The sequence below is a fragment of the Meleagris gallopavo genome, chromosome 1 (genome assembly GCF_000146605.3).
Source record: "Meleagris gallopavo isolate NT-WF06-2002-E0010 breed Aviagen turkey brand Nicholas breeding stock chromosome 1, Turkey_5.1, whole genome shotgun sequence".
Taxonomy (NCBI): domain Eukaryota; kingdom Metazoa; phylum Chordata; class Aves; order Galliformes; family Phasianidae; genus Meleagris; species Meleagris gallopavo.
In genome coordinates, this window is record NC_015011.2 from 18,689 (window position 1) to 28,709 (window position 10,021).

The 10,021-nt window shown below is 57.4% G+C and overlaps 1 protein-coding gene across 1 annotated transcript in view; it reads left to right on the top strand.

Annotated features, from left to right (window-relative positions):
- LOC100538868 (hematopoietic lineage cell-specific protein-like) overlaps window positions 1-8,247 on the top strand; it is a 16,065-nt gene extending 7,818 nt beyond the window's left edge. Inside the window, exons 2-14 of the mRNA XM_010707932.3 lie at window positions 3-55; window positions 177-306; window positions 1,092-1,202; window positions 1,659-1,713; window positions 3,265-3,375; window positions 3,531-3,641; window positions 3,931-3,986; window positions 4,459-4,528; window positions 4,738-4,871; window positions 5,316-5,423; window positions 5,780-6,080; window positions 6,702-6,773; window positions 7,128-8,247. Coding sequence (XP_010706234.2) covers window positions 3-55; window positions 177-306; window positions 1,092-1,202; window positions 1,659-1,713; window positions 3,265-3,375; window positions 3,531-3,641; window positions 3,931-3,986; window positions 4,459-4,528; window positions 4,738-4,871; window positions 5,316-5,423; window positions 5,780-6,080; window positions 6,702-6,773; window positions 7,128-7,264 — 1,449 coding nt within the window. The 3' untranslated portion in view covers window positions 7,265-8,247. The remainder of the gene's footprint in view (window positions 1-2; window positions 56-176; window positions 307-1,091; window positions 1,203-1,658; window positions 1,714-3,264; window positions 3,376-3,530; window positions 3,642-3,930; window positions 3,987-4,458; window positions 4,529-4,737; window positions 4,872-5,315; window positions 5,424-5,779; window positions 6,081-6,701; window positions 6,774-7,127) is intronic.
- The last annotated feature ends 1,774 nt before the right edge of the window (window positions 8,248-10,021 follow it).

Genomic DNA, 10,021 nt, shown 5'->3' on the forward strand with positions numbered 1-10,021 from the left:
AGCAGCGATGGGGGGCGAAGAGCATCGCGGGCTCCGGGCGGGCGGAGCACATCGAGTGAGTGCGGAGGGGTGGGGATGGGGGTGGGGAGGGGCTTTAGGTGGTGGGGGATGGCGGGGGCCACGAGGGGAGCGGAGCTGCAGGACCCCGCAGCGCAGCGATGCTCCCCGCCCCGCAGCATCCATCAGCTGAGGAGCAGAGTGTCGGAGGAGCACGAGGTCATCAAGAAGAAGGAGCTGGAGAGCGGCCCGAAGGCTTCGTATGGCTACGGGGGCAAATTTGGGACAGAGCGGGACCGAATGGACAAGGTAACAGAATTGAAGGGGACTCCCCTGGGCTCCGTGGAAATGTCCATTTTCTGTCCTGTTTTCTGCTCCAGCCCTGAAGGAAGGGTGTGCCAAACACACGTGCCAGCCCATAGACTGTCTGCAAAATGTGCTTGAACCCATCCACGTAATTTGTCCCTGCTGAGTCCTTGCAACGCTCCCCTCATGGAGCTCTGTGCTGCTAACAGCTCAGTCAGGTGCCTCCCTGTTGGGTTTGGAGAAGCAGTGAACAGCAGTGAATCCCACACCCTCACAGTCAGACAGAACTCCCCGGGCTCCATTCTGTGCCCGCTGCCCCTCATCCAGGCGCTGGGCACCACCAAACAGAGCCCAGCCCCATCCCCCCACCCCTGCCCGTCACACATCCATCAGCACTGCGCAGATCTCCTCTCTCCTCTCCTCCAGGCACGCAGCCCTGGGGCTCTCAGCCCGTCCCCATCAGGAGGTGCTCTGTGCCCCCCATCTCTGCACCTTTGCGGGGCTCTTCAAGCAGCTCCCATTCGGCCCTGAACTGGGGAGCCTCACACTGGTAGCAGTGCTGCAGCTGTGCCCCCCCAGTGCGGAGCAGAGGGGAGGAGCACCTCCCTGCCTTTCCGTGCGGTGCACCCCAGGCTCCCATTGGCCTTCTGGGACACTGCTGGCTCATAACCAACCGCTGGCCAATAGTTGGTCAACCACTGATCAATCAGGACCCCCAGGTCAGCCCACGCTCATTCTGCCGTCTGTCCCATTGCTCTGAGCTCACACTGTTCCTCCTCTCTCCTCAGTGCGCCGTGGGCCACGAGTACGTCGCCGATGTCGGGAAGCATTCCTCACAGACTGATGCAGCTCAGGGCTTCGGGGGGAAATACGGCGTGCAGCGGGACCGAGCCGACAAGGTGTGCTGAGCAGAGCAGAGAGGGATGCAGCTGGGGCCCGTGCTGCACTGGGATTACTGATGCAGTTTGCACTGTGCTGATGCGTGCAGGGCACGGCGTGCTGTGCCCCATGCTGCAATGTGCAGCTCATCTCCCGTGTGCAGGGTGAGGGCTGAGAGCTTGCAGCACAAACGTGGCCGTGAGCTCTGCACCAACGGCTGCGTGCTGTGCCCTGCAGGCAGTGCTGTGTTTGCATCCCGGCTGCCGCTGCTGTGGGAGCTGCAGTGCTCTTGTTTGCAGCCCAAGTGCTTTGCTGTGTGCATGCGTGGCATGCTGCCTCCGTCCCATGCGTGTCAATCCCTGCCCAGGTGCTTTCTGTGTGCATGCATGGCATGCTGCCTCCATCCCTGGGGCCAGACCCCATTGCTGGTGGGACTCCACCCCCAGCACAATTCCATTCCTCCCTTTGTTTTCCAGTCAGCGCTGGGGTTTGAATACAAGGGAGAAGTGGAGAAGCATTCATCCCAGAAAGGCAAGTCCGTGGCACATCAGACCTCGGTACTCTGCAGTGCCCTCCTGCTCCCAGCATCCCGTGCTGGCTGCTGCTCACAGCTCTGTTATCCCAATCTGGGGTGCAGATCCCCATTCCCATTTGCCCACCCTGCTGCCCTGTCCTGTCCTGCTCTGTCCATCCCTATCACTGCTCTCTCTTGCTTTGCTGGAAACTCCTGGCTGAGCAGAGAGAACCCCTGGCCCCAAACTGCTGATGGGTGAGCGGTGCTCCCTCCTGATCCTTTAGAAGTCCCTCCGAGGAACTGCTCTGTGCAGAACGCAGCACTGAGGGATATGGGAAGTGATTACACACACACCAAAAAATAAAAGATATATAAGAAAAAAGCACAGCAATGGATATGGCAACAAAAGGCTCCCAAACCTGTGCAGAACTCTGGGGGTCATAGATGCAAACCTAGAGGTGTGCAGAGGAGCAGCTGCTTTCAGAGGGAACGTTGCAAGATCTGAAGCCAAAGGTGAAATATTCTGCAGCCAAGAGGAGGTCAGAGGGCAAAGCCCCTCACTGTGCTTCAGGCCAATGTGAGAAGAACATCACTGCAGGGGGAAAGAGCTTGGTACTGTGTTCTTTTCAGAGGAAACTGCAAAAGAGTGAAGAAGTTTTGTAGTTGATGTAAAGTAAAGAGTCAGAGGCAGTCGAGACACCGCAGCACGTTCTGCATAGGAAGTCAGTTGTAGACATGGGACTTCAGGCAGTGTGGAAGCACAGAAACACCTCGGAGCAAAACAAAGATGTAAGAGATAAGGAAAGAAGTTGCAGCAGACACCCACATCCCTGCTGTGTGTTGGTCCTTGTGACGGTGTTCTTGCAGTGGAACCTTTAGTGCTGAGGTAAAGCTGGAAAAGCTCTGTCTGCTGAAAGCAGCACCCTGGGGTGTTTGTTTTGTGATGCACTCCCTCTCTTAAGGGCGGATGTGGTGATGGGGGGCTGTGAAGGGATCCCTATGGAGCCGGTGGGTAGGACAGGGGCTGAGATTTTGGAGGATGGTGGCCAACAAGGGGATGATGCTTGGAGGATAAATGAGCAGAGATACAGCGGTTACAATGGAATGCTTTGTGGGAATGTAGGAAGCCATTAGGAGGATGTGCTGTGCCTCCATCCCGGTGAGGCAGAAGTGGAGGGACCACGTCTCCAGAAATGTACTTTTCAGCTTTTGCCGAGCTCCCACAGTTGGTGGTTTCCATGTGGGAGCTGAGGTTCCACTGTGGCAAATGTCAGCCACCCATAAATGTTTGCCATATGTTCTGTGATCCCAAGGCCTCACTCCATGCCGTGTCCCCACTGCCCATCGCTGCCATCAGATGCGTTGTCTGTACCCCCATCCCCCCAGACCTTCATCTCACGGCCCTCAGGGTGCTCCCAGCCCTCCAACCCTGCTCTGTTGTCCTCCCTCCCCATTGCCATTCCCTCCTACATCTCTGCTATTATTCCCAATCCCTGCTGCCATTCCCCCACCCCTGCTGCTCTCCCCCTGCCTGCAGCTCCCCAGCACCTCACTGCACCCCCCCTCAGATTACTCCAAGGGTTTCGGTGGCCGTTACGGTGTGGAGAGGGACAAAGTGGACAAAGCAGCAGTGGGGTTTGACTACAAGAGCCAGGCAGAGAAGCACGACTCACAGAAAGGTGATCACCCCTTCCTAAGTCCAGAGCAGCCTATAGAGTTCTATAGGGGCACTACAGTCAGCACTACAGCTCCACGCTCACCATGCTGACGCTTTTCTCCTCCTCTCTGTTCTCTATTCCTCTCTATGCCACGATTGGGATCCCCGTGGCTGAAGACTACTCGGTGGGCTTCGGTGGGAAGTTTGGAGTCCAGAGAGATCGTCAGGACAAGAGTGCTCTGGGCTGGGACCACCAGGAGGAGGTGCAGCCCCACGCATCCCAGACAGGTACAGATGGACGCAGAGCTGACTGTTCACACTGCCAAAACCCAAATGCAGCATACTGCGGATGTGTGGGCAGCTGGGGGGCACTGTGAGCTCCAAAGCAAAGGGTGAACTTGGCCAGAGCAGGGCTTGGAGTGTGGCACAGCAGATTGGTGGGGGACGTGGATACACATCCCTGGGTCGGGCTCTTTGTGTCTGTTGTCGTTTCCATGGAAATAAATAGGAGGTATTACTTTCGGAGTGACCTATGTAGTATTCTAAAATATAAATTGGTTTCTGATTTTCCATACAGACTATGCCAGGGGGTTTGGAGGCCGCTATGGGGTCCAGAAGGACAGGGTGGATAAGGTGAGTCTCTGATCAGTTCTCTTAGAATCACTGACTATAGAATGACTGAGGTTGGGAAAGAGCTTTGAGATCTCCAACCTCAACCCATCCCACCGTGCCCACTGCCCACATCCCCCAGTGCCACATCCCTGTGGTCACTGAACACCCCCAGGGATGGGGGCTCCCCACCGCCCTGGGCAGCTGTGCAGTGCTGACCGCTCTTTGCAGCACAGCTTCTTCCCAGGCTCCAACCCGACCCTCCCCACGGCACCCTGAGCCCATCCCCTCCCGTCCTATTGCTCTCCCTGGGAGCAGAAGCTGACCCCTCTGCAGGAACAGCTGACACCCCCAGTGCAGGGAGGCACTCCATCCCCTCAGGGCTGTGGCAGTTCTACTGATGAAGACAGGCATTGCTGGGAGCAAAGCTTGTGGCCAAACCTCTGAGGCGACCTCAGCCTCACGCTCTGGACACTTGGTTCCCTTCCTCCTGCAGAGTGCTGCTGGCTTTGACGAGATGGAAGGTCCAACGTCCAGATATGAGAAAACACGACCAGTGGAGGCAGGTGAGAGAAGCATGTACCCACCAGGGCTCGCTGGGTCCCATCTCCCCCGGTGGCAGCACATCACAGGCACTGGGCAGCGCTGGGGGGGGAGGAGGGCGGCCGCAAGGAGGTTCCTTTGGCCACACAGAGGGACGGGTTTCTGCTGGTGCTTGGGGCAAGTGGAAGAAGCCATTGGGCAGCCTGCATCAGCAGTGTCCTCCATGCATCAGCTTCCAGTGGTGCCAGCAGCCTGCGGTCACGGTTTGAGAACATGGCTAAGTTGGCAGATGAGGAGAGCAGGAGGCAGGTGGAAGAGGAGCGGGCCAGGCGGCAGGCACGGGAGGACCAGGCGGCACGGCGAAAGGTGAGCCATGGCCATCACCTCCCCGTGGCCATCATCTCCCCGTGGTCATCACCTCCCCATGGCCATCACCTCCCCGTGGCCATCATCTCCCCGCGGCCATCATCTCCCCGTGGCCATCATCTCCCATGGCCATCACCTCCCCGTGGCCATCACCTCCCCATGGCCATCACCTCCCCATGGCCATCACCTCCCTATGGCCATCACTTCCCCATGCCATCACCTCCCTGTGCCCACCACCTCCCCATAGCCACCATTTCCCTGTGGCTACCACCTCCCTGTGTCCCCAGGATCAGTGTAGTAGGCTGTTCTGCAGACCTGCTGGTGTCCATCTGTTGGTTTGTGGCAGCTGGAACAGATTTCAGTGGGAAGAGGATTGTCTGAGTGTTGGGAATGGGGATGGATGTGGTTGAAAGGGACTGAAGGGCTCTGGCAACTTTCCTCCAGCAGGAAATCCCACAAAGAGAGACGGTCCGCACAGAGCCACCTCCTGCCCCTGTGCCAGCGAGGGTCCCTGCGAGAGCTGAGCCATGGACCATGCCACAAGGAAAGCAGGTGCTGAGAGAGGGGACGGAGGGGCTGTGCCCCACAGCCCTGCAGGAGAGGAGGAGGAAACACTGTGGTGGTGGTGGGACATGGCTGCACGGCACCTTGAGCCACAGAGGGTGGGCTGGGGGGGTTGGTCACTGCCGTGGCAGTAGGGCAGGCTGTATGGTGTGAGATAGAGCTGGATACATAAGCCACGAGTCTGCCCTGAGCTGGCTGCTGAGCTCCGGGTGTGGATGATGCTCTGCTGGTGCTGCGGTGGCTCTGTGGATGCGGGCGCCCTTGGTTGGGTGCTGTGCAGTGAGGAGCTGCCTGCAGTGAGTGCTTTGCAGGTAACTTTCCTGCTTTTTCTCACTCCATGGCAGGAGGCAAAAGGAGAGGAGGAGGAGGAGGAGGAGACAGCACCTGCGTTGCCCCCAAGGCAAGCAGATCTGAACGAGGAGGAGGAGCAGCCCATCTACAGCGAGACTTTTGAGGTCGGCGGAGACTACGAGGAACTGCTGGAGCGCTCCGACAACTGCGACAGCGTCAGTGCAGGCGCTGACTACGAGGAGCTGCCGGCACCCGCGGCAAAGCCGGCTGCCACCTACAGCCTGGGAGAGGAGGATGAAGGGGAGGACTATGACGAGGTCATTCCCGAGGAGCCCAGCCAGAGCCAGCCTGGGGGTGAGCGTGGGGGAAACAGCCTCGGAGTGTGTCTGGATGGATGGACAGACCGAGGGGGGGTTTGGTCAGGTTAGCAGTGCGTGCCAATTGGGAGCTGGCCGCATCCCAGCCCCTCGCCCTGCTCCAAGGCACAAATCAGCAGCGTGGGGTGCAGGGTAGGGCAGCGGGTGTCTGCTGAAGGCGAGGGCAGGAGGGCTGCACCTGATGCAGTGTTTCCTTTGAGGGACCGCCGGTGGGGCTGCAGGGCTGGCTCTGATCGTTCACAGCTCACAGCGCTCGGAGACCTGAGCTGCTGGTGCCTCCCGGGTGCCAGGGGAGCAGGGAGTATGTGAGCAAATTGCACGAGCGGCTGCTGCTGTTTCCATTGCCACTTTGCTTGGTGAAAAGGAGGAGCTGGAGTTCCCTCCAGGCTTTGCTTGAAGGAGGATCACGAAGCACCTGGACTGCTGCTCCCTCCTCCTAGCCATGGAAGCAATGCGTGCTGTGCACTGAGCCGTGGTGCATCGCTCTGTGCCAACAGGGGACGGACGTGGCTCACAGCAGGACAGACAGATGGGCACCAAACAGACCTCCATGGCTGCCTTCAGCCTCTGTCTCATCTACCTCTCCTGTCTTCTGCAGGGGGAATGGAGAGCATTTATGAGATGGAGAGCCCTGGGATCTGTGCGGTGGCCCTCTACGATTACCAAGGAGGTGAGTCTGCCATCCAGCGGTGTGAAAGGTGGTCACCCCGGCACGGGGGGCCCTGGGAGCTCGACAGGGGATGGGAGGTGGTGGCTCACAGCAGCTGTGGTGGAAGGGTTTGGGCTCGGCTGGTTAAATGTCTTCCTTGTGGAAAGTAAAAGAAGAGCTTGCTTTGGAACCTCTGCTTCATCGTTCACCTGTGAGGTTTCTCTCCTTGCTCCACTCTGTTCATGCTGATTGCAGGGATGGGGGTTGGGTGAGATGAGCTCTGTGACTTGTCAGCCTGCGTGGGGAGAAGGAGGGCAGGGATGTAAACCAGTCCATCCCAGCACGGCCACCATCTTCTCTGATCAATCCCTGCAGATGGAGATGATGAGATTTCCTTTGATCCCGATGACACCATCACACACATCGAGATGGTGGATGAAGGCTGGTGGAGAGGGCAGTGCCATGGCAAAGTGGGGCTCTTCCCAGCCAACTACGTGAAGCTCCTGCAGTGAGGCCGTGGTCCAACTGCCTCCTTCTGAACCTTCACCTCTCTCTGCTTCAGCCCTTTATGCATTATTAGCTTAATTTGACTCTGCTTGACGTGGCTGCATGCAAGGAATAGCAGTGAACAAACCAGCAGTGTGGGAGGAAATGTCCAGGATGTATTCTGATTCCCATCCCATTGAGAAAGGTGGGATGGTTCCAGAACTTATGGGTGTGAAATGCGATGCCTTTTCTGTCTGGGTCATCCCATGCATCAACCACAGTGCGTGCAGGAGAACTGTGTCCATTTCTGTTCCAGCAGGGCAGTGCTCAGGCAGGAACACCAACCGTGATGTGGTCAGGGCAGGAGGGAGAGCCATTCGTCACCTCCATCGGTCAGACCTTTATCCCAGGGGACAGCAATTGGATGAAAGGGGATGAGCTGACAGTGTGCTGGGGAGGGTCGGGGTGGAGCCTGGGAAGAAGCTGTGCTGCAAAGAGTGTCAGCACTGCACAGCTGCCCAGGGCGGTGGGGAGCCCCCATCCCTGGGGGTGTTCAGTGACCACGGGGATGTGGCACTGGGGGACGTGGGCAGTGGGATGGGCTGGGGTTGGATTGGGGTTGCATTGGGGATCTCAGAGGTCTTTTCCAACCTCAGTGGTTTTGTGGTTCTACCCATAGGGCTCAGTCCAGCAGTTACAGCCCTTGGTGTGCTGAACTCAGCCCACCCATTCCCACTGCAGAAATAGTTATCTGCAGCTAATTAGCTCACCTATCAGTAGGGATTAATGAGGAAAGGAGCAAATTGTTCACGCTGGGTGGAGTTCCCTTACCTGATGTGTTCCCATTGCTGGTGCTGTTGGCCAAATCCTGCTTCCCTGGTGTGAGTTGGTTGCATCGCTTCGAGGTCTACCTTAGCAGCCTGGTTTGAGCAGAGCTCATGGCAGCAGCATCTCTCTGTGCTGCACTGTGCTCCCCCTATAGCTCAAGCAATAAACTCTTCTATACTGACCTGCTCATGGCCATGACCCCTTATTTCGTGACAGCACACAGTGCACAGCCAAGAGGGATTTGTTTCTGCAGATAGGAGGAAAAAGCAGAGCGTGTGGGCAGCGGGACCGGAGGAAATGCAGACATCATTTTTAAATCTGTAATGCTTTAAAGCAATGTTCAGGTGACAATCCAAGGCAAACCATGCCCTCCCCTAAAGCAGCGTGCTCTGGGCTGGATGCTCACTGCTGCTGCACGAAATGGTTGTTGGTGTGCAAGTCAGTGCCAGCACCACCCCTAGGACCAAAGCTCCTGCAAGGAGCTGTGGGAGCTCATCCCAGTGCAGTCCCAACCTCCAGCAGCAGGCTGGCACCTGAAAGCTGACATCTCCCAGCACCTGCAGCCACACCACCACTCCACCGAGTTGGGATTTACTGCTGCAAAGCAAAGTGCAGAGCTTTGGTGGCAGCCTGGAGAAACCCAGTGGGCATCAGTTGGTGCCAAAGGCCATGTGGGAGTGGGCTGTGCCAGTGGAACTTCTGCTGAGGCTGAGTTCTGTGCCCTGTGCTGGTGCTGTGTTCGTGGCTCGGTGCTCTGGTCAGCCCCAGGCAGTGCTCCCAGCCCTGCTGAGCGCAGCCCACGTCTGGTACTGCAGGAAATTGCCAATTACAGCATCCTTTGGTAACAGTGCTACTGCAGTGGGTCCTGTGCTGAGCTCAGCATGCAATTGTAGAATCAGATAGGTTTGGGTTGGAAGGGATCTATCAGACCACCTTGTTCCAACCTGCTGCTGTAGGCAGGGACACCTCCCACCAGCCCAGGTTGCTCACAGCCCATCCAGCCTGGCCTTGAATGGCCTTGGGGAAGGGGCATCCACAGCCTCTCTGGGCAACCTGTGCCAGTGTCTCACTTGCCCTCACAGTTAAAAATTTCTTCCTAAGATCTACACCCTCTTCCAGTTTAAAGCCATTTCCCCTCGTCCTGTTTCTCCCCAGCTTTCCTGTAGGATTCTTCAGGTCCTGGCAGGCCGCTATAAGATCCCCCCAGTGCCTTCTCTTCTCCAGGCTGAATATCCCCAGCTCTCTGGGCCTGTCCCCACAGGAGAGGTGCTCCAGCCCTCTGATCATCTTTGTGGCCCTCCTCTGGTCCCTTCCAACCCAATGCAACCACTGGAGAATGGAACCATAAGAAGCAGAGTGCGAGATATGATGACCTGGAGATTAACTTCCAAAGTGAACTGAGAAGTGAGACTAAGAAAGCAGATTGTGCTGATGAAGTCATTTGTTTGGGACTTGGGAGATGACTTGAAGGACTCTATGGAAACTTTAGTAAACGTGAAGTCATGGAATTGCAGAACCATAGAATGGCCTGGGTTGCAAAGGACCACGATGATCAACCAGTTCCAACCCCTGCTGTGTGCAGGTCGCCAACCAGCAGCCCAGGCTGCCCACAGCCACATCCAGCCTGGCCTCGGATGCCTGCAGGGATGGGGATCCACAGCCTCCTACATAATCAGAAGAGTAATGCTGTACAAGTGATCACAAAGACAAGGATGTTGACACTCACCGCGGTGGTGACCCAACTTTGACTGAATAAACCAGAAAACCCAGTGTGACCCAGTCTGCAGGAGTTCCTCCCTTTTACACCCTGGAGGTGCCCGAGGCTGCGCACGGGGCCATTGGGCAGCCCGAGCTGCTGGGGGGTTGAGGTTGGCCGTCAGCAAGCGGAGCGCGAGCACCAGGGTGGGCAGAGCAGGGGAAAAAGCCTTGTGTCGGCCAGCGGCTGCGGGGACGGC